At 37.4% G+C, this 25,318-nt stretch overlaps 1 protein-coding gene across 1 annotated transcript; it reads right to left on the bottom strand.

The window, feature by feature from the left end:
• Window positions 1-9,205: 9,205 nt before the first annotated feature.
• Window positions 9,206-10,850, bottom strand: LOC148574168 (uncharacterized). Its single transcript, XM_088505396.1, has one exon. It carries the CDS (start codon window positions 10,729-10,731, stop codon window positions 9,316-9,318), a length of 1,416 nt encoding a protein of 471 aa, XP_088361522.1. The 5' UTR covers window positions 10,732-10,850; the 3' UTR covers window positions 9,206-9,315.
• Window positions 10,851-25,318: the final 14,468 nt, after the last annotated feature.

The following is a 25,318-nucleotide window of genomic DNA, read 5'->3' as shown; positions in this document are numbered from 1 at the left end:
GCAACCAAATCCTCCATTGAAGCTCAGTTTCAAGATGTGTACACTCATCAAAAGTTTAGGGAAGTGCAAGCACAATTCAGAGGAAAGGCAAATTGCATCACTAGATTAACGAATTCCGCTCTAGGCTATTCAGTATACGAAGTTAGAGAACAAGTTTTCAGCTTAATATTCAACAAGTTTGTGGTTACTTACGACTCAGTAGCAGCCGAGGTAAAATGCCAATGCTTATTATTTGAGTCGAGAGGGATATTATGCCGTCACGCACTAAGCGTGTTAAGCTTTGAACAAGTAAGCCAAGTGTCACCGAGATATATACTGGAACGATGGAGCAAGAAGGTAAAGAGGCAACACACACACATCAAGAGCAACCACGACGAGCCACTGTTGGAGCCAAGAAGCAAGAGGTTTGACTAATTGGTTTTTCGTTCGCAAAATATTTGTGAATTTGCATCCGAATCTGAGGAGCTGACTGCAATTCTGCACCGTGCGTACGATAACGTCATGGTTGAGATGGAATCATTGAAAGCCAAAAGGAAGGGCACATCTTCTTTATCTCACGAAGACGCCAACTTGGAATCCGTTAACGAGCTTCAAAGCCCTCCAAGGATTCGAACAAGAGGACGTCCAAAAAATAGGCTAGGTTCAAAGTTGGACAAACAGATTGCAAATGCCACAAAGAAGAAGAAAACAAAAGCTTTAAACGAGGTAAAAGTGATGTTCTTTAAATACGTGGTGATTGAGTTTAATTTTCTCATTAATAGTTTAGCTAATATGTGAGTTTCTTATATTCAGTTGAACCTCTTTGACGCTGCATCAGTGGTGCATTCAAATTCCAGCCAATATCAAGCACGTGTTATGAATTATCAGTTCAGGGTACCAGCAGCAGCGGATAACTCTTTGTTTAGGTGTATTTTTGAATTTTCTTGTATTTCACATTTTACATATATATATACATATATATACTTCAGAACCTTATTTTTATGTTATAAAATACTGTTTGTTTTTTTTACAACATTTTATGGGTTTTATGTTATAAAATACAGTTTGCATATGGATGGTATTAAGTGTTTAGGGTTCAGGGTCTTAGGGATAAAGTATCAGGGGTGATAGATTTTTGGGTGTATATTCAACTTTCTTTGGGTGTAAAAAATGGCAGGTTATGGGTGTATATTTTGGTTTGATATTTTCCTTCATATTATAGTACCTGTAATTCATACATTTTAAATACAGCAGACAGAGTTTAATTATTGAAAGAAATTTCACAATAAACTGCATTATAATTGTCAAATATTTACATGTCTTCCATTTGTTACAAACTATATAACATTTACATTAAGTAGTATCAACATCCTGAGAATCTATCTGACAATATGGACTCAATAACAACGAGGATGGCTTGGACAGTCTGATTGCATTACTTCCCCTAATGGCTTCATCTTTGTCTAGATTCATGTCATGAAATAGAATTCGGGAAGCATATTCTACTCTAAAGTGGTCCACCTCGTCCTACAGTAAAAAAGAATATTCTGTTTAATCAACCATGTTAATTGAGTAATGTAATACAGAGTTATTTAGTTTTTAACATATTTACCTGGGTCAAATTGTCCCACTCATACTTCTGCCTCTTAATGTTTGCGAGCTCAAATATCTCAAGCCACCTCAATACGTAGATAGCACAGTCATAGCTGAAAACAGAAAAATAAATTATAAATTACATATAGGAAAGTTTAATTTTCAGAGTGAAAGATTGATACCTTGTCTTTTGGCCCGAGATCTTAAGGTATGGTGCTACAATTTCTCTGTCCATGTCCTTTGATTTCAGAGGTGCCCCCAGCATATACTTTAATTCGTGAAATTACGTATTCCTTAAAACACAAAACAGATCAGTAATACATGAATAATTTCAATAAAAAGATACACCCAAAGGAGTTAATAGTTACACCTTATATTAAATAGAAATACACCCAACTATATATATACAGAACACAACCAACTTACAACAAATTTATTCAGCGCAGTTCTCGCATCGGAAGGAGATTTGTTGTGTAATGGGTCGACTATATAAAATTTCCTCTTTCTTGTATCAGCGATCCATAACCACCAATGATGTGAATGGCAAACATGTGCAAATATCTAAAATATGTTCAGATTGAACACTGTTTTAGTTTATTTGCCATGTAAGTAAAAAATGGTAATAAGTAGTTTTAGAAATGAAAACTTACATAACGATGCGATTTTAATTTTTGAAGGTCCAAGAAGGGTATGAACATTGGGTAGTCTTCCACCCTGAAAGGCTTATCGTTTTTAGGCTGTAAGAATACGCCGTCTGGATGATTTGCAAGGGCCATGTTCTGTAAAAATTGTGAACAACCAAATGAATCTAGAAAATACACCCAAACGAATAAACAATTGAAACCCAATTGGACACAGAAAATACACCCAAATGAATAAAAAGAATACACCCAATATAAGAAAAAGAATACACCCGAAGGTATGAAGAAAATACACCCAAAATTCGTTGAAGCAACCCTTACCACTATATCAGGGGGGAGATAGTATACTTCTTCTTGAAACCTTTGAATATTTTGTTGGTTTATGATGAAGCACATGGCAGTGACAATCTAGAAAAAAAGATGCCGAAATCAATTTTACATCAATCAGGATTGTAGTTAATTTTGGTGATAAAAACATTAAAGTTGTTGTAATATTACCTCAGCTTCTATATGTGATTTAGGCGCGAGTGATGCAAGGTGGAATTTTGACAAAGTGTATATATCTTGGGCTTGGAGTCTGCAGACGTTATCAAACTCATCAGTTAGCCCATCTGCGTAGGTCTTTACTCGTATAGCCCAGTGGTAGCATTTCTGTTTCATGTCAGTAGTATTTAAATTCAGCCTGACAGGAGTTTCAAACTTCTCGAAACTCTCTGCCCCACTCTCCTTTGGAATCGGCAAAATTTTTTATTTTTTTTGTCACCCCACCACTTGCAATTTTATGTACCAGATCCTCTAACTGTTCCAGCAGTTTTGGGGTTTCTGGAATTTTTGCCCTGTGTTCATCTTGCGTTGACGCTCCCTCCTGCGTTGTTGTTTCTTCTTGGCTGGAATGAGTGAAGCCAAGGCTGAATGATGGCATCGGATCCATTTTAGGAACGTACGATGCTGTCCGTGCCATCATCATCAACGCAACAGCGTCTTTTGGGGCTGGATTACTGCGTGATCATGTATAACATATTATAAGAATAAGAATATACAGATGATAACCAAAACATTGATTTTACTCTAATGAACTTACATTTTAGATGGTGCTGTGGGAAGCGTGGGTGGGCTTTCTTCAAGTTGTTGGGGGGTTCAGGAGTGCTGCATGGGACATAAAATTAATCATGACGTAAAAAAAAAAACTATTCAGGGGCAATATACACCCAAACTGTAACCCAATATACACCTAAACTGTAAGCCAATATACACCCATACATTGATTTTACTCTGATAAACTTACGTTTTAGATGGAGCTGGGGGAAGTGTGGGTGTGCTTTCTTCAAGTTGTTGGGGGGGGGGGGGTTCAGGAGTGCTGCACAGTACATAAAATTAATCATGAGATAAAAAAACTATTTAGGAGCAATATACACCCAAACTGTAAGCCAAAATACACCAAAACTGTAACCCAATATACACCCATACTGTAATAAAATATACACCCAATACTATTTCTTACGTTTTTGTAGGTCCTTCAATTTGTAGCAGAGGGGTTGGTTCATATTCTGTCTCAGGTGTTTCTTGAAATTCTGGCTCAGTGGTTGTTTGGGACACTGGTAGACAAACTTGAATTGGAACTCTAAACAAGAAGAAAAATGAAAGGTTAACAATGGCTTTGAAAATAAAAAGGTTATAAGGTTGAAATATTCTTGAAAAACTCACATTGCAAGACCTTCGGACGGTGTCTCTTCCCTCACAACCATCATATTCGAATCAGCCGACTCACTGGCTGACTCTTCAACCAGACTCAACCTAAAATACACCCAAAGAAAGTCAAAAATACACCCGAACAATTCATAAGAAAGACAGGCTTTGTTTTTTGAGAACTTACATACTTGCAGTTTTTGCTTTTTTTTCCTGCCTGTTTTTCTCGAATAAGACAATAAAGGGCTTTTTTCTAAAAAAAATATATACAGAATTAGAAGTAGAAGGTAATAAAAGAACAAAAGTAACGGTTATTTGAAACAGAAATTACATGCTCTCTGCTGGTCTGTTTACGCTGCTTTGTTCTGTGAGTCCTTGAGAGGAAGGATCATCACTTCCCAAATTTACGTCCGGTATTCTAAACAGATTTCATGTTATTCAAACAAAATATCTTACAATTAAATCATGATAACAAGATTTTATCAAATAAAGCTTCTTACGTTTCAGAGGGGACATAGTGACCTTCCATCGATCGCAGGTCAGCTTCCTTCTCCTTGCGAAACAAGAAACAATTATTAGCAAAGAAAACACCCTAAAATCTGAAATATACACCCCAACAAGACATACCCCTGTGCAGCAGAATTTTCATTGTTTTCCCTTAATAATTCATCTAGATCTTCACTTCCTATTTCATATCTGTCACTACATTCATAAAAGAAGATGTTAACAAAAATAATCTTAATGATTGACGGTAATATAGCTTACAAAGTATTGTACCCATGATAGGATTGATCTTCTTCAGGAGATGAATGCTCAACAACAACCTTTTTCTTTTTAGATTGTGTCCTGGGTGGAAAAAACAATTATGAATCAGAAATAAAAATTAATTTTATCACAAAATATTATCCAAAGAAGTGTTTACTTTTTTGGTGTTCTTTGTGTCTTTTTCTTTTTTTTTTTTTTTTGCTTTTTCACCGGTGATGATTCCTCGCTTCTATAAGTTAATAAGAGACACTCTTTTAATACATGAAATCTTGATAATAAAGCTAAAAGAAAGGAGTAATAATTTCAGAACATTACTCATCAGTTGATTCGGATTCGGAATCAAAATCCTCTTGACTCTTCTTTCCTTTTTTGGAGTCCATTCTGGAAGGCAAACAATCATTATTTAAAACATACTAAAGATATAAAATATACCCAAATGAATGCACAAGATACACCCAACATAATAAACAAAATACACCCAACTTAATAAACAAAATAAACCCAACTGGATATACAACATACACCCAACTTGATAAACAAAATACATCCAACTTTATAAAGAAAATACACCTAAGTATGGTACTTACTTTTTTCCTTTTTTGCTGGGTTCTTTTCTTGGTGAATCCTCTGAGTCTTCTTGAGTCTCAGACTCAGAGGTAGAACTGTCATTATCAGTTGTTTCTGTCTCCGAAGACGATGTTGAACTTGCCTTCCTTTTTTTTGTTTTTTTTATTTCTTGTTTTTTTTCTTTTTTCTCTATTTTTTTTTTCATTTTTTCTCTTGTTTCCGCCATTTTTACAATCCCCTGAAACATTAGAAATTTTAGTTAGCAACATTCAGGTAAAAAAATACACCCAACATATTATGATCACTTACCATATTTTTCTCTATTTCCGCCCTCATTCTTTCGACCAACTTCTCCTTACTCCAGTTAGCAATCCATGGTTTTGGAGGTCTTTCTGCCCTTTTTTTGTCTTTATTTTTAGAAAGATGAAAGTAAATTATCATCAAGGCAAAGAGGCAGCCATCAATTGCCTTTTTCTTTTTGTCCTTGTAATCAGTTATGCCCTTGATTATAAAACTCAAAACATGCCCTCCCCAGTTTCGCTCTGTTATGGTGTCCATCTCAAAAATTGGGGTCAGGTGCACAGGTGAGATTTTGTTTATTGTCGTTAGTAAAAGGAATGCCATTTGTATATAGAGGATGAAAATCCTCTTGAACATTAGGCGATCCTGTTCGTTACCAACGCCAATATCCATCATCTCATCTGTAAGACTTTTGAGGGTCTTATCCTGGAATCTTCTAAAAATTTCTTTATCATCCTCAGAAAGTTTCTTATAATTGACTTTTTGAGGAAATAGATCTCCTACAAAAAGAAAAATAACATAGTATGAAAATCAGTTCAAATACACCCAAGCATCAATTTAAATACACCCAAGCATCATTTAATATACACCTATATTTTTTAGCGAGTTACCTGATGCGTTGATGCCAAGCGCATCACCTATTGTTTTTGGTGTTATTTTAAAAGAACCGTATCCAGTTTCCAGTCTGTTCTCCCCTAATTTGAAGTTGTTAGCCAACTCCCTTAATAGTTGGTAATGCACCCTTAGTGGCGGGATGTGCATCAAACCACCGAATTCCAAATCCCTCACAATCATTGTTTTCTCCTCACTCATGTTTCTGAATTTCTCATTTAACAGATGTGTTGCGCATTTAAGGTCTTTGGTTTGCTGTAAACAAAAACCAAATTATAGTCAGATATATTTGTATTATATAAAACTGATTTCATCTAAGACAAATATTTGTTCTTACATTTTTTTTGGCTTGGTTTCTCACTGCCATTTTTTCTGAAATGAAAAATACACCCATAGACATCAGTAAGATACACCCATAGATATGAGTCAGTTACACCCATAGATATGAGTTAGATACACCCATAGATATGACTTATATACACCCATATATATCATTCAGATATCACTCAAACGTGCAATAATTTACAAGGTCAAGCAACATTACAAGATCAAGCAATATACACCCATGGACAAGCAAATATAAGAACAGTTGCAACTGCTGACTATTACAATATAACAGTTCAGAAATATACACCCAACAATTTATGCCATATACACCCAACAAATTACTCCATATACACCCACCAAACTACCGAATATACCCCCAAAAATCAGTTACCAGTAGAACTAGAACAACAAGAACAGTGATACCTAGAAGAACTACGAAGAACAGTGTAACATAGAACCAAAAATAACAGTAAAACCTAGAACAAGTAGAACATTATTAACTGTAAAATGAGACGTAGAACAAGAAGAACAGTAAAACGTACAACAATGTAGAAGAACAGTAAAACCTAGTTCTTCGATTTCGAAATGTGGAATGTATACAGGATGACTAAAATAGTAACGTAACGTACCTTCAGTATTATAACTTCGTTTTTTCTGGAGATTCTCGATCGAGAGTTCTATGTTGTGTTGATGGAATTTTCGAATCTTAGCGACGAGTTGTATATCTTCGCTTTCGAATGTTGCTCGAAAATGGAACTGTTGAGTTTTGTTTGAATGGCTTTGAGAAGTGGAAGAGTGCGCCATTAAGGAGCGGTTTACGCGAAGTGCAACCGTTTGGGTAGAGCGCGTGTAAATGACGCTCCATTCAATGTTATTCACTGCGCGTGTGGAAGGATTGTGGGCTGGGGGCTTGTATCACTTGTAAGGCCTTTTTGCTTGTATGTGTAGCAGGCCCGATAATATATTGGTACCCTATATTTTTTCTTAGATATATTAAAACAAAAGTAATAATATATGTAGACTTAAATATATAAGTTACTAATATAAATAACATTAGTAATATAATGATAAAAAAATATACGATGAAGCATTAACAATGTCAAATTCATTAAAGAGTATTGATATTTACTAATATCAGCAAATATCAAATTCGATAATAATAATATTATTATCTAAACTATATTATAATTATAGCACATAAAACAAATAAATAAATAACATAATAACAAAATCATATTATCATTTATTTTATTGTAGAGTTCAGAAACGACTCGTCAAAATGTCATTTAATTATGAAAAATCAGGACGTTATAAAAAAAATTAAAGACTAACTTTTTATTTTGGTTGCTAAATCGGTTGCTAAATTAAAAAATAGCGATTGATTTTAGCGACCTCAAAGAAAAATATTATCAGTCATTAAATTGATTGCTATTAGTGACTATTTTCGTTAATCGTTAAAATCAGTTGGCGAATGAAACTTAACGATGGTGTAGCGACCAACATTTTTTTTTTCTAAAAATTTTATACCAATTACTAAATCAATCGTTATTTCTAGTAATTTTTTGCAAGTCATAAAAGTTTTAAAATATGTAAAAATCATGTGTATAAGCCTTTATTTCCATATCTCAAACAAGTCACAAATGCAATTACATGGAGGTCTGATTGACAGTAATTTACCAAGCATCATGATCATACATAGAAAGTTTAAAGATCCACTTTTGACAAAATAATTAGCACAATTCTAACCCCCGCTAAAAGATATTGCCAAAAAAAAGTTAAAAGACCCACTTATATTCATTTCAATTTGCATACAGTGTAGCACTTCTATATAACCAAAATAGCCCTTCTCTCTTATATTTATTTTAATTTGTATGGAAACACATTCAAAATTAATTAAAAAATAAAAACAAGAGATGAAACACTAGAAGAATCAACCAAAAAAATAAAAATAAGAATAATAATAAATAGCAAACTACATCCATGATCCAGATAAAAATTGAATACATTTTGAATGGTTTCAATGATGAGGGGGTGGTTGATATAATACATTTTAATCGATCATCAAAATTCATAAAATAATGGTATTCATCAAAATTTTAATCTGTTCATCAAAATTTATACAAAATTGAACTCTTTTTTCTTCTTTCACCAGAATTGTACATTTGTACCCGTACTATTTTTTTTTCTTCTTGTAAATCCCTCAGTACTAAATAAAAGGTTAAAACTTTCATCTTATTCATCCATCACAAACATATGCAACAACTGATTTTATAAGCAGAAGACAATACTATATAATACTTTAATCTAAACTTCGGGGATTTTTTTTTCTCTCATTCTTCGATATCATTTTTTGTCGATTTATGATTAGAATAGAATTGAAAGAATTTCGGATATTTTTAAAAAAATTATTGATCCTAAACATTTAGAAAGAGAAGAGAATCAGTATATATATATATCACTCGCTAATCAAAAGATTATGACTCATTAGTGATATTTTTTTATTGTGTAAAATATAAGATATATAGACATAGATCTATGTATACATTAATTAGTATTAAGGAAAATGGCCATCGAATTAAACTTACTTTATGCTACTTTATAGGGAAATCTTACTCATTGAATTAAAAGTGAAATATTAAATCAACCCAAATATATTTCAAAAGGGAATTTCAAATTCTTTATAATCAGAAATTCAAGTTTGAGAAAGAGTATTATATTAATAAACAAATTCGGTAAACATTAAAAGAATAATAATGATACAGAAATTACACATTTAAGACCATTCCCATTTATCCATTCACGTTGAACGAACGAGCATGTAGTGCAACCGAAGTCCTAAACCTTCTCATAGAAAGCTTGCATCATCTGCGGACTGAGCTCGACGACGACGATTCTTCTTCTTTTTCTTCCGATCACCACCGCAAACAATGGAACACTCAACGCCACAAATAACACTAAAGCAAGAGAACAAGCCCTCATCATCACCATCTGTGTGTCTACGTGAATGGTTGTCTTTCTTGGACTTTGTGAAGTGGGTCGAAGTAATGTCTCCACCGTTGTCGTACACTGTCGGTAGGTCCGTCCGCCACCTCTCCACCCTCGGCTTCAACCCCTCAACGCTTTCGTCCAAGCTCCACCCTCCAATTGTAGAAGTGTCCCCCTCCTCCACCGGCTGTCTCGCAACGGCTGCCGCAACCTCAGAGGCTGATGGGCCCAATTCTGAGTCTGTCATCATGGGCCGGCCCAAATCGGATCTGTACGGGGTACCGTATTCCATAGCTGCATTCATTGCTGCATATGCATGCAATGGGGTGGCTCCATGCAATGGAGTGGCTCGGACGCCACCTCTGTTGATATTATTATAAGCCATAGCGGGAGAATTCCAATATTGCGGATTTGGTGATTGATTAACTTCATATCCAGCACCCTTCCTTTGCGGGGTGCCAATGTAGTTATTGTTTATGATGTTTGGTTCAGGCGAACGTTGAAGCTTGCTAGCTTTTTTCACTTTCTCAGATTTACCCTTCCTTGACTTGGGTCTAACATCCGATCCACTCAAAGTAGAGCCACCCTTTTTCTTACTCTTGAGGCTTACCTCAGATGCCGTGACCACGGAACTCGCTTTCCCCTTTTTAACCTTGGTTCGCTTCTCGTGAGCCACGGCTTCCGGCCCAATCATCGAGCTTGTGTCGCTCTTCGTGCGCCGAAGCTCGGGCTTGGGTTTCGTAGGGTCTTGTTGAAGGTTGAGCTGATCAATGTCCATGTCATCATGGTGGTATCCAACGGCTGTGGGGTTGTAGAGAGGCATGCTCCTCATTGTGCTATCAAGAACCGCCACACCAACGTTTAATATTCCTTTGGGGCGACCCGAGGGTCGATGAACTTGCAGCCCTACAAACTGCATACCCGCATTTTTGTGGGTGTTATGGTACGGACGAGTGGTGGTGGGAGGTGGCATATGTTCAGCTGCTAGCACGTGGGCGGTGCCTACGTGAATATCTTTAAACCAATGTATAGCGTAGATGTCTATCGTTATTACAGCCTCTTCGTCATACAAGAAATCTTCGTCGACGCGAAAGACAAATTTGTCATTCCATGTTGGATTAACCCCACCATGGGAATCCACCCTAGTGGAAAGTTTGCGGTCGGGGTCAATCCATGCCACTGCGTAGCTTCGCATGGATCGGCCCACCAGGGCTAGGTCTTGCGCGGATATGACATTGAGTTCTAGAAGCTGGTAAGATGGCAAAATGTTAGACATGTAATGTCGAGATTGCAATATGAGAGAATTGAGATGATTTGTATTAAATGTTTTGAGCCTTTAAAAGAGGTTTTTCTATTGCTTTAACCTTGAAGATGATGAAAGGATATGAAGGTGAGGTTCTTGTTGGGTTTTTTTATTTACAGGTTTTGTTATAACATGAAGGCGAATGAGCTGAGAATGGGAGGGGAAATTGAAGAGGTTTCAAGGCTTAATTTGGAGCCATCAATTTCGGTGATGAAACAACAAATTCTGTTATTGTGATTTCTCTATATTAAGAGTTGTTGTTTTGGCAAAGCTAGCTTGCAAGACTAACCTTGTTAGAATCTCGCAATATTTTGCAAGATTAACCTTGAGCAATTCCGACATATATAGTAAATGTTCACTAGTTACAACTATGGAATCACTAATTAATTCCATAATTAGATCGCAAAGCAGGTGGGGAACGGGGACAGTTTTTTATTTTGTTTTCGTTTACACTAATTTGTTGCTGACGTTGAGGGATATATACTTATAATAACACATTAAACATTTAACAAACATGGTTTGGATGTGAAAACTACATTTTAAACGGTTTTTTTTTTTTTTTTGTTGTTAGGGATATATGATATATAGCTGAACCAAAAAAGCCTGATGTATAGCTATATGCTATATTAAGTATAATTTATATAAAATAAGACATATATATGTATGAATAGAGATATCTATATACATACCATATACATTTAAGAAACTTAACCAAAATGGAATTCTCTCGGGCTTTGTTTGCATCAGATGAAGGAAGTAGGGAAGAAGGGCGGGAGAAGAAAGTAAATTGCGTGGAAGTTTAATTTCTATAGGTAAATTTCTATCGGTGGATTTTGTAACATCCTATCACACAAAATTTTATGCTATAATTATAAATAAAAGGTAATGAGATAACAACACTTAAAAAGAGTAATACATATATAATACTTAAAGAATAATACTAAGAATAATACATACATAATATTTTGTTAAATTCTGACCAGCATGTAACCAGCAAAGAAAAGTAAGTCATTGGATGAAATCTCACACCAATTTCACACCATTAAAACCATCATTGATGACTATTTGATGGCTACAAATCACAAAAGTTGCTGGTCCCCTAGCATTCTTGTAATATTATAACTAAGCAGGGATGGATCTAAAAATTTTGATAGTGGGGCAATATATATATAACAACAACAACAACAAAGCATTATCCTACTAGGTGGGGTTGCCTACATAAATCAAACGACGCTATTGAGCTCTGTCATGTATCATGTCTACAGAGAGACCGTTTACATGTAGGTCTCGTTTGACCATCTCATGGATGGTCTTCTTAGGTCTTCTCTTCTGCCTTTCACCATTTGTCCATCTTCCATCTCATCCATCCTCCTGACTAGGTGTTCTGTCGGTCTTCTTCTCACATGTTAAAATTACCTGAGACACGATTCTACCATCTTTTCTACGATGGGTGCTACTCCAACTCTCTCCCTTATATCTTCGTTCCTTATTTTATCCAATTGCGTATGACCACTCATCCATCTCAATATCTTCATCTCTGCCACACTCAGCTTATGTTCGTGCTCCCTTTTGGCCGCCCAACACTCCGTACCATAAAGTATAGCCGATCTTATAGCAGTGCGATAGAATTTACCTCTAAGTTTTAAAGGCACTTTTTTGTCGCATATAAAACCAGATGCACTCCGCCATTTTGACTAATCTACTTGGATCCTATGATTTACATCCTATTCAATCTCTCCATTATCCTATATGATGCACCCAAAATACTTAAAATTTTTAACTTTTCATTGGATGTTTTCTCCAATCTTCACCTCTATATTAGGGTTTTTCCTTTTCAGACCAAACTTACATTCCATATATTCCGTTTTGCTACGGCTTATGCACAGACTATACACTTCTAGAGCTTCTCTCCATAAGTCCAACTTCTTATTTAGTTCTTCCATTGACTCTCCCATAAGGACGATATTATCGGCAAAAAGCATGCACCATGACACAGGCACTTGGATGTGCTCTGTGAGTACTTCCAAGACTAATGTAAAATGGTATGGACCTAAGGATGATCCTTGGTGTAATCCTATACCAATAGGAAATTCCTCTGTCACATCATCACCTTGGGTCTTCACAATAGTTGTGGCCCCATTATACATGTATTTAATTGCACGAATATATGTGATCCTTACTTTCCTCTTTTCTAAAACCTTCCATAAGACCTCCCTTGACACTTTATCGTACGCTTTTTTTCAAATTAATAAACACCATATATAGATCCCTTTTATTACTACAATACCTCTATATCATCCTTCTTAATAGGTATATCAATTCAGTGGTGGATCTGCTTGGTATAAATCTAAATTGGTTCTCTGTCACTTGTGTCTCTTTTCTCAACCTCTATTCTATCACCCTTTTTCCCATAACTTTATTGTATGGCTCATGAGCTTGATCTCTCTATAGTTTTCGCAACTTTGTATATCCCTCTTATTCTTGTAGATAGGTACCAAGGTGCTCTTTCTCCACTCATCAGGCATCTTCTTTGACCTTAAAATCTCATTAAAAATCTTGGTTAACCAGTTGATACCTTTTCCGCCAAGGCCCTTCCAAACCACAATCGGGATATTATCATCTCCTACAGCCCTACCATTTTTCATCTGCTTTAGAGCCTCTTTTACCTCGAAGTCTCAAATCCTTCGATAGTAGTCAAAGTTTTGATCTTCTTCCCTTGTGCATAACCGACCAAGGCTCGGAAGAGTCTTATGTCCTTCATTAAATAACTCGTAGAAGTAGCTCTTCCACCTTTCATTAATCCTCTCCTCTTGCGACAGCACCTCTCCATCCTTATTCTTTATGCACTTAACTTGATCCAAATCTCTCATTCTTCTTTCACGGCTCTTTGCGATTCTATATATACCTTTTTCTCCTTCTTTCGTGCCCAAAGACTGGTAGAGATCAGACCCTCATATGCTCTTCTTCTTGCTTCACTTACAGCCATTTTTGTCTCTTTCTTTGCCATCTTATATTTTTCCCAATTATCTGCATTGTGCCATAAAGACCACTCTTTAAAGAACTCACTTTTTATCTTTATCCTTTCTTGTATACTCGCAGTCCACCACCAGGACTCCTTGTCTCTTAGTCCTATTCCTTTAGATTTTATTCCCATCCCACTTTGCCTCTTCTCCTACCCGTCTTAGGAAGCTTCTTTGTTCCTCACCTTTCATCCGCCACCACCTCGTTCTTGGATTCTTCGTATGGTATCTCTTCCTCAACTTTTGCTCAACGCGAAAATCCATGACGAGCATCCTATGTTGTGTTGTCAAACTCTTTTCCGGGATAATTTTACTATTAATGCAAAATTTTTGGTCGACTATCCTCAACAAGAAGAAGTCGATTTGAGAGCTAGTGCGTGAAATTAGAACTCGCACAACTAAACCGGCAAGTGCACCGGGTCGTCCAAGTAATACCTCAGGTGAGTGATGGTCGATCCCACGAGGATTGTTGGATTGAGCAATCAGTGGTTATTCTGCAGATCTTAGTCAGGCGAATTGAAAAATAGTTGTTGTTTATTGTAAGCACATAAACAGAACAATAACAAAAAGATGTAGAAATAATGATAGGAAATCAGTTAAGGTCTCGGAGATGCTTGTTCTTCCAGATTAATACTTCTTACTGACAACCTTAACAATGAGTGATTCATTTAATGGCAAGGTTGTAAGTGATTAAGCCAGTGCTAGTAGTCATTAATCTCCTTTGATCCAAACCAAATGCCAGGACCAGTGGTCATTCAATCTGGACGAGGGTGAAGCTCACGCAATTCAATCTCTGGTGATCCTACTCAAAACGCCACAGACAAGGTCGGATCTTTCGGATCAGAGAATGAAGCTCTATGATTCTAGTCTTAGCACCACAGAAACCTTAATTACCCATGACTAACGAGATTTTATGTCACATATCCCAATTAGCCCAGATAACTTGTTGGGGCTGTAGCTCAATACTATTTTGCCAGGGACTCGCAAGAACTCATGTAAAATAAGGGGTCATACGCCAGTTCCACCCCAGAGTCATAAGGATGAAGAACGACAATGCATCATAGAATGAAATCAAACATATATTAAAGTAAAAAAGTAATGATATTAATCCATAGGAATGAGCAGAGCTCCTATCCTTAACTTAGGAGGTTTAGCCGCTCATACTGTACAGATATAGTGTATGATAAGTTCGAAGAAGATGAAGATCCTTAACAAGGGTGATATTCCTTCTATTTATACTAATAACTAGACCTAAAAAGATATTAATAATAATTAGAAATTACAAAAATGAAATAAACTAAACTAAAGGTGTAAAAATCCGCTTCTAGGCCCACTTGGTGAGTGTTTGGGTTGAGCTTGGCGTCCAACTTGGGTGAGTGGGTGTTGAACACCCACTAGGGGTGAATGCGCTGTCTTGTGCTCCCTTGGAGGTGTTGAATGCTAGTTTTGGGCGTTCAATGCTGGCCTTGGTCCTACATGGGCGTTGAATGTTAGAAAGGGAGTAAGTTGGGCGTTCAATGCCTGTTTTGGGCAATCGTCTCCAAACAAAAGTATAGACCATTATATATTGCTGGAAAGCCCTGGAAGTTAGCTTTCCAACACCATTGAGAGAGCGTCAATTGAACCTCTGTAGATTCAGAAATTCTCGTTTGAATGCATGGAGGTCAGGATTTGACAGCATCTGCTATCCTTTCTTTGCCTCTGAATCAGACTTTGCCAAAACTTGCCAAATTCACCCAAAAATCACCTAAAATTATAAGAAAAATACAAAAAACTCAAAGTAGCATCCAAAATATAAATTTTGCACGAAAACCTACTAAAACATAATAAAACTTAACAAAATATAACTAAAAACACTAAGAAAATAGTACCAAAAAGGGTATAAAAATATCCACTCATCAGAACACTAACATTAAACTGTTGCTTGTACTCAAGCAACCAAAAAAACAAGTAGGACTAAAAAGAAGAGAGAATGATACAATAAGTCTTAGAGTTTTTCATGAAGCTCAGTTCCAAATAATTGAATGGGGCTATTAACTCTTTACTTCTAAACAGTTTTGGTATCTCACTTTTCCTTGAAGCTCAGAAATATTGACATCTCTTGGAACTAGAACCCGGATGATATTATTGGTTCTCTTCTTTTAGCTTTTCTTGATTCTTGAACACAGCTTCTTGTTGGTGCTTTCCACCTTTGAATCTAGCCGTGACTCTAAGCGTTTTGTTTTTTCGTATTACCACCAGATACATAAATGCCACAGGCACTTAACTGGGGGAACCCTTTGGATTCAAATTTAGCTTTGCTTAATTTCCAAACAGTGGTGCCCAGAGTTCTTAAGCATACTCTTTAGCTTTGGATCATGACTTTAACTGCTCAGTCTCAAGTTTTTGACTTGACACCTTCACACCACAAGCATTTAGTTAGGAATAGCAGCTCAATTGAGCTTTTTAGGCTAATTTTGACCCTCCTAATAATTGATATGCAAAGCCTTGGATCCTTGCTCTTTTGAATTTTCTTTTTTTTTTTATTTTTAATTTTTAATTTTTTTCTTTTTTTCTACTGCTTTTTCTTACTTCAAGAATCAATAATTTTTTTTATTTTTCAGAGAGTCAATAATACTTCTCTAAATTCACTATTCTTCAAGAGCCAACATACTCAACTCCAATATCAATTATGCATTGTTAACTCATATATTCAGAAGATAAATAAAAGGCCACCACATCAAAATAATTAGAATAACTCATGATACACTCGAAACTTAATGCATTTCACTATTTCTTTTAAAAATTTTTCTTTCAAGTTTGATGAAAATACAATGGATATCTTATAACCAAAATAAAACAAAAAAAACTAGAAAGGAATGAAATACTAAATGTGATAATGAACTAGAATAGAAAACAGACAATAAATTAAAGTACAATGAAAATAGAAATAAAGCAAATAGAGAGATAATGTGACTCAACAACCTTAGTGATGGCGGCTGCTACTTTCCTTGGAGAATCCAATGGAGCGTTTGAGCTCCTCTATGTCCCGCCCCTATCTCAGCTGTTCCTCCATCAACCTTCTCTGATCTTTTCTCATCTCATGAAGGATGGTGGCGTGCTCCTTATGGTCCACTCTCAGCTGATCCACGCCTGAGCTCAGCTCCCCTATTTGAGGTATTCAGTTGATCCCAATAGTCCCGGGGAGAAAAATACATCCCTTAAGGCATATCAGGGATTTCTGGTGGAGGCAGCTACACATGTTCTTGCTGTGGGTCATGTGCAGGCTCTCTCATATGCTCCATCTTCCTCTTTGTGATGGGCTTTTCCATCTCTATGAGGGTATCTCCCGCTATGCCAATTCCAGCTGAATTGCATAGGCGATATATGAGGTGCGAAAATGCTAACCTCGCTTGGGTGGAGGGCTTTTCAGCCACCTTGTATAATTCTTGAGGTATCACCTCATGTACTTCCACCTCATTCCCAAGCATAATGCAATGAATCATTATCGCTCGGTCAATGGTAACCTCAGATCGGTTACTTGTGGAGATGATGGAGCGTTGGATAAACTCCAACCATCTTCTAGCCACAGGTTTGAGGTCAAGCCTACCCAGTTGGTAGGGCTCGCCTTGTGCGTCCATCCTCCACTGTGCTCCTTCCAAACAGATGTCTGCAAGGACTTGATCCAGTCTATGGTCAGAGTTGACCCTTCTAGTGTAAGAGTATGGATCACCTAGCATCTATGGAAATTGTAGTGCCACTCTCACATTTTCTGGGCTAAAATCCAAGAGTTGCTATCTCACCATGGTGCGCCTATTTTTTGGCTTTGGGTTCACACTCGTTTCATGATTTTTGGTGACCCAAGCATTGGCAAAAAATTCTTGCAAGTGTTCCGATCTTTGAAACAGGGTTGGTCAGAATTTCCCAATTCCTTCTCTAAATTTCTTGTTGGATCTCCAGATACTCCCGTTTTTTGAGCTTGAAGGGAACCTCAGAAATCACCTTTTTGTGCCTTACCACATCATAGAAGTGATCGTGGTGCACCTTGGTGAGGAATCTCTAATGAGCGAATATTTTATACGCTTTTTGGTATAATTTTTATATAGTTTTTGTTATGTTTTGTTTAAGTTTTATTACATTTTCATAGGTTTTAGTGCAGAATTCATATTTTTGGATTCTACTTTGAGTTTGTGTATTTTATGATGATTTCAGGTATTTTCTGGCTGAAATTAAGGAGTTTTGGCAAAGTCTGATTCAGAGACAGAGAAAAGACTGCAGATATTGTCATATTCTGACCTTCATGCACTCGAAGGAGCATTTCTGAAGCTACAAAAGTCCAAATGGTGCGTTCTCAATGGATATGGAAAGCTAACATCCGGGGCTTTCCATAAATAAATAATAGTCCATACTTTGCTTTGAAAATAAAGGCCCAAAACTGGCATTCAACACCAGCTACCAGCCCCATTCCTGGCGTCCAACGCCCAAAAGGGGGTAGCTGGCGTCCAACGCCCATTCAGGAGTTCAAAGCTAGCGTTGGATGTAACATCCCGATTATCCTAAGCCTTACCTCTAGCCATAAAGCAAAGGTTAATCAAAGGTTGCGATAACTCTAAGGCTTATACATATTTGTGTAGAAAGAAATAACATATTCTAGAAGCCCGATGAAGGATTAAGCTCAAAGACAGAATTTAAAAGCGCAAATTGTAATCACGAAGCTACAAACTTAAAGCACAGGACATATATATAATATGATAAGAGGTAATAATATGGTAGCATAAGAATCTAGCCTCGGCTCGCGGAGTTTAAGCCGGCTAGCTATATACAGATAGTATAGAAGTTTGACAATTAAAAACAGCTTATATAAATTGCTCTCTCAAAGGTAAGCCTTTAGGAAAAATAAATACAAAAGATGAGAGACATATAAGAAACAATCAAAAGACTCCCAAAAACAGAATGAAGATCCTCCGCTCTGTCACCACCAAACAACTCACCAAGGTGGGTTGTGACCTGCATCTGAAAAACACAACAGAATATGGTATGAGAACCGGAGATTCTCAATATGGTAACAGTGCCCAATAATGTAAGATATAAGGTTCCGGGACACCGAAGGCAACCCTAGAACTTCATATCGCTACAGAATATTCAAGCCTTAACGAAATAAAATAACAAACTTAATCCATAAACTATAAACAGGGCTATCTAAACTTAGAGAATTTCTAACTAATATTAAACCACACCGCTGTATCCCACAACCTTCACCAACCTACCCTCCACGCGACCCATCGCCACTACCTTCCTATCCTTTTCAGCACCAGACAATCACAGATAATGCAAGCAAGTAAAGCACAGATAGTATTCATATATAACAAGTAACTCAAGAAGCAAGTAAACATGTTATACAATTAGGCAAACTCAAGTAATCAAAGTAAACAAGCACATAAGAGATGCATATGATGAATGTCTATCATACTGGCTCGTGATATTACTTGTCGGTCCATAAATGCCAACCCGACACATCCTTTCGGATGTAGCTTTTCTGCCACGCCAACGGATATAGTGCCGGGCATACTCTATTGACCTTCGGATATAGTGCCAGACACACTCTATTCACCCACGGATATAGTGCCGGGCACACTCGCATGCGTAACCCAAGGATATAGTGACTGTCACACTCTTGCAACAGAAAAGGTTATTAATCCTAATTCATTCCCAAGGACATAGTACCCTACACATTAGCATGCTTAACCCAAGGATATAGTGCCTGACACACTCTCCATATTCAACAAGATCATCATTCCTTGCTGAGTTCTCATCGTACTTAACCCAAGGATATAGTGCCTGGCACACTCTCCATATTCAACAAGATCATCATTCTTTTCTTTGTCCTCAGCTCATCATAACCATCATCAAATTTCCATTCCGAACTCATTAGTTCATCAGTTTCTCAATTCTTTGTCAGTAATCACCAAGTTCACTACTCTTCCTTCTTTCTCAACCAAACCCATTCTAAATACACTAGAAATCTAAACCTTTGTTCTCTAACTCTTCGAAGCAAAACCCGAATTAAATCTCCTAGGACCTTTCCCATGCTTTGATACCCGAAAATAAGCTAAAGAATCTTAAATAGGTGTCACAGAAGTATACAACTTGTTGGGAAGGTGAAATAGTTTAAAAACAAGGTTTAAGTTGTAAAACAGGACATGTGCATATGCACAGGGGTGTGCGTGCGTACGCCCAAGTGGATTTTAAAACGTGTGCATACGCATAGGGGTGTGCGTACGCACAAGTACCAAATTCTTCAATTATGTTCGCTCGCACAAGCTGTGCTCGCTCCCCAACAGCCTGCCTTTCCCAACGTGTGCGTGCACACAGGGCTGTGCGTGCGCACAGGTTGTAAATCTTCATTGATTGTGTGCGTGCACAGGCTGTGCCAGTGCTTCCAACAGCAAGCCTTCCCCTGTGTGTGGGTACGCACAAGGCTGTACGTGCGCACAGGTATCAAAAAATCACAGGGGTGTGCGGGCACACAAGGCTATGCATGCGCACATACCAGAAATCACAAAATTCTGCAACATTGCAGAATTTCATATTTTGACACCAAACTTTGAATGATCATAACTTCCTTTATAAAAATACAAATTTTACAAACTTTATATCAATTTGAAGAGTTTTCAATGAATTTTAAATCTAAACAAATTTCAACAACTTTTGAAAACTGAGGCACAAGTTATGACCCGTCAAAGTTCACCAAAAACTAGTTTTTACCAAAAACCTTAAAGCTCCAAATTCACCAAATCTCTCAATTCAAAACCAATTATTCACAACCCAAAAATACTAGACTCACCCAAGAATCCATACCAAATATTTCTCAACTACATCAACCATTCAATCATATAAGCCATTTAATACTCACCTCATCCAACTTTGAATTCAACCTAACATCACATCCAATTTCCTTAATACCACCACTCAAATTCTCAACAATAACCAATGCTACAAGTATCAATTCTTTCATTCTATTATCATCAATCAATCCATTCAATTCATCAAACCACCTCACTCATTTACTTTCGACATGAACCACAATAACTAATAATCAAAATCATCATCATCATCCAAAACCGTCATAAACACTCATAATCATCATCAACCATCAACAATCACTACAATTCCTCATAAAACTCACATCCTTCAACAATAGTCATCAAATAACCTCAATATTAGCAATTATTATCAACGTTTACATTACCACAATCAACATACACACTCATCAACATTAACCCACATCATAATATATCATTAACACCAATAACCCTCATACCCCTTATCAACCTCCCACTCATCAACAATATCATTAGTCCCTCATCAACAACAAATAACTCACAACACTCATCATACACCTTCATACAACTTATCATCAAGCATCAAATTTATATACAATTAATCGTACACTCAAACATTCAATCCTATCTTAAGGTCAACTATCCTAAGTGTCCAGAAATATTACATATTATATAAAAGAAACTGAAACCATACCTTGGCTGATTTTCAAACACACCAAACACCAAAACGAAGCCACCAAACTCGATCCAAAGCCTCAACCAACTCTAACAAATACCAAAACTCAATCTAACATCACATATATAACAAAATCAAAACCTAGAAACCACAACATACAACACCACAAGGGTTTATGAGCAATTTTACCTTGTCCAAAGAGGATTGGAGTAATTTCCAACAATTACCCGCTACTACAAATCACCTAAACAAGCAAAACTACAAAATCCACTCAAAAACTAAACCCCCAAAAATGCAGAAGTTAGGGCAGGAAACAGAGGAGTGGGTTTTAAGTTCTTACCAGATTTTCTTATATAGAAAGGAAGAGCTCATTGAGAGCTTCGCGTGGTCGTAAACGACTCGTCAATCGGAGTTCCGTAGCTCAAGTTATGGCTCCCGAAAGATGGAGGTGAATAGTGAAACCCTTCTTTTCCTCTCTTTCCCTAAAACCGCGCCTCTCTCTCTTATTTGGGTGAAAATGAGCTGAGAAACTCATTTAATGAGCTTATATATGTTGGGCCTTGGGTCCGGTTTGGGCCCGGTCCAACCCGTTAGCATTTTTGGTCTGTTTGACTCACTTTAGGCCAAACCTTTAAGATTAGTGCTCAATTTTCAATTCTAAATTATTTTTATCCTTTCAAAATAATAAATCAATTTTTAAAATATTATTTTTCTCAAAACATAGTACCGGACAGACTTGAATCAGTTCGACCGGTTCGGCTGTTGGTTCGCAGTTTTTTCGGTTTTTCACAGAAAATACATTGAAATCAAATTTCACCTTTATATTTTCAAATTAAAACTTTTAAATTTTGAATCTATTATGGAAACTAAAATTATTTTATTAAAACGATTTTACGTGAAAAACTCGGGTTCTTACATTGGACGCCCAAAAGGGAGTACCAACTCGTGGCTTCACTCAAGCTCAGCCCAAACACTCACCAAGTGGGCCCAGAAAGTGGATTTTCGCACTACAAGACTAGTTTATCTTATTTCTGTAATTCTTAGTTATTAGATTAGTATATATAGGAGAAGATCACCCATGTTTAGGATCTTCTACCGCAGTTCTTGCCCACTCTATACATTTCATATCACTTTTCTGTAAGCATGAGTCACTAACCTCCTAAGGTTAAGGTTAGGAGCTCTGCTGATTCTTATGGATTAATAATATCACTATTCTATTTCAATCTATGCTTGATTCTATTCTAAGATGTATCTTCATTCTTTATCCTAATGAATTGGGAGTGTAACTTGACCGTCATCCCTATTCACATGGGTTCTTGCGAGTCCTTGACGGAATAGTACTAAACCACAAGCTTGATTATACATCTCTTAGAAGGCTAATCCACGGCTTCATTATGGACTTCTCGAGACATCAGTTCAGCCGAGGTGCGGGGCAATTAGGGCCTTTGTGGTATAGGCTAGAATTAAAGGAGCAGCATTCTCTGATCCGAAAGACCTTGTCTGTGGTGTTTTGAGTAGGATCACCAAGGGAATGGACTGCTAGAGCTTCACCCCCGTTCAGATTGGATGACCGCTGACTCGGTGTAAGATCCCGAATTTTCGGAAACTAAATATGGTTATTTAATGATTTATTTTATTTACTTAAGAATATGATTTCTAGAAATTTGTATATAATCGAGTATTTTCTTATTATTGATTTAAAACTTTAGTGATTAAAAAATAATGAGTTTTATCTGCCTTAGTTTGAATGACTAGATTTTTTATTTTATCTTGTGATCTAAAGGAAACTAATTTAATTATCTTTAGTCATGGGATTAGAATATCTATTTGAAAATAAATTTGTAAATTAATAATTACATAGTATTTTTATAGATATTATTGTTGGATTAAAATTTGGTTTTCAATTACTCTATTACCCTAATTTTATCAAAAATACTAAATTGCCCCTAACCCTAATGTTTGCCACACTCACCCCCTTCCATGTTTCCCTTACTGTGCAACCCTATCCTAAACACACACACCTGGTTCCTGAACCCAAGGAAAAGAACGAACGGAAATAAGAAAAAAAAGGGGAGACTGAGCCAGAAGGAGGGAAGGAGAGGGAGAGGGGCTTGGCGCCGCTGGTTGGGTACCACCGCCGTCCAGCTCAACGCCGCCGTTCCATCTTGCCACACCATCGTGTCACGCCTTAAGGGCTGTCACGCAAGGGAAGAGAGAAGAGAGCGTGCCGCCACGCCTCCTGCCATTGCCGCCCCCACCGATCCACCGGATCTGTCACGCCTCACCGTCGCCCAACTTGCGGTCGCGCCAGTCACCCACACTAGAGGAGGAGGAGAGAGAGAGATCTGGCAGAAAGAGACGCGAAGAGGGAGAGAGAGTCGCGCAGCCAGCTGCGTCCTCACCGCCACGGGAGGAATCGTCACCGTCAGCTTGGCACCGAGCTCCCAAGGCCGGCGCCGCTGCTACAACCATCGCCACCCTTAGAGCTGTGTGAAGCCGCCATCATTGCTAGGGGACGATGCTGTCAAAGGACCCACGGAGAGAGAGAAAGAGCACGACAGTGGTGGGCACTTGCTGCACTGCCGCCTCTGTGCCGTTGATGAGCGGATAATTTATACGCTTTTTGGCATTGTTTTTAGTATGTTTTTAGTAGAATCTAGTTACTTTTAGGGATGTTTTCATTAGTTTTTATGTTAAATTCACATTTCTGGACTTTACTATGAGTTTGTGTGTTTTTCTGTGATTTCAGGTATTTTCTGGCTGAAATTGAGGGACTTGAGCAAAAATCAGATTCAGAGGTTGAAGAAGGACTGCTGATGCTGTTGGATTCTAACCTTCCTTCACTCAAAGTAGATTTTCTGGAGCTACAGAACTCAAAATGGCGCGCTTCCAATTGAGTTGGAAAGTAGACATCCAGGGCTTTCCAAAAATATATAATAGTCCATACTTTGGCCGAGTTTGGACGACGCAAAAGGGCGTTGAACACCAGTTCTACGCTGCAATCTGGAGTTAAACGCCAGAAACACGTCACAAGCCAGAGTTGAACGCCAGAAACACGTTACAAACTGGCGTTCAACTCCAAGAATGACCTCTCCACATGTAAACTTCAAGCTCAGCCCAAGCACACACCAAGTGGGCCCCGGAAGTGGATTTATGCATCAACTACTTACTTCTGTAAACCCTAGTAGCTAGTTTAGTATAAATAGGACTTTTTACTAGTCTTTTATACATCTTATGATCTTTTGAACCATCTTTTGATCATATTGATCACATTTTAGGGGCTGGCCATTCGGCCATGCCTGAACCTTTCACTTATGTATTTTTAACGGTAGAGTTTCTACACTCCATAGATTAAGGTGTGGAGCTCTGCTGTTCCTCATGAATTAATGCAAAGTACTACTGTTTTTCTATTCAATTCAACTTATTCCGCTTCTAAGATATTCATTCGCACTTCAACATGAATGTGATGAACGTGACAATCATCATCATTCTCCCACGAACGCGTGCCTGACAACCACTTCCGTTCCACCTTAGATTGGATGATTATCTCTTGGATCTCTTAATCAGAATCTTCGTGGTATAAGCTAGATTGATGGCGGCATTCATGAGAATCCGGAAAGTCTAAACCTTGTCTGTGGTATTCCGAGTAGGATTCTGAGATTGAATGACTGTGACGAACTTCAAACTCGCGAGTGCTGGGCGTAGTGACAGACGCAAAAGGAGGGTGAATCCTATTCTAGTCTGATCGAGAACCTCAGATGATTAGCCGTGCTGTGACAGAGCATTTGGACCATTTTCACAAGAGGATGGGATGTAGCCATTGACAACGGTGATGCCCTTACATAAAGCTTGCCATGGAAAGGAGTAGGACTGATTGGATGAAGACAGCAGGAAAGCAGAAGTTCAGAAGAACGAAAGCATCTCTATACGCTTATCTGAAATTTCCACCAATGAATTACATAAGTGTTTCTATCTCTATTTTCTGTTTATTTATTATTATTATTCGAAAATACTATAACCATTTGATATCCGCCTGACTGAGA

This window comes from Arachis ipaensis, chromosome B2 (genome assembly GCF_059453495.1).
Source record: "Arachis ipaensis isolate K30076 ecotype BB chromosome B2, ASM5945349v1, whole genome shotgun sequence".
NCBI classification, from domain to species: Eukaryota; Viridiplantae; Streptophyta; class Magnoliopsida; order Fabales; family Fabaceae; genus Arachis; species Arachis ipaensis.
Note: the sequence above shows the minus strand (reverse complement) of the source record. Positions and strands in the feature narration are given on the sequence as shown.

Bases quoted from the DNA above. Each gene is read 5' to 3' on its own strand.
- LOC148574168 (XM_088505396.1), bottom strand. From the start codon at position 10,731: ATGTCTAACATTTTGCCATCTTACCAGCTTCTAGAACTCAATGTCATA.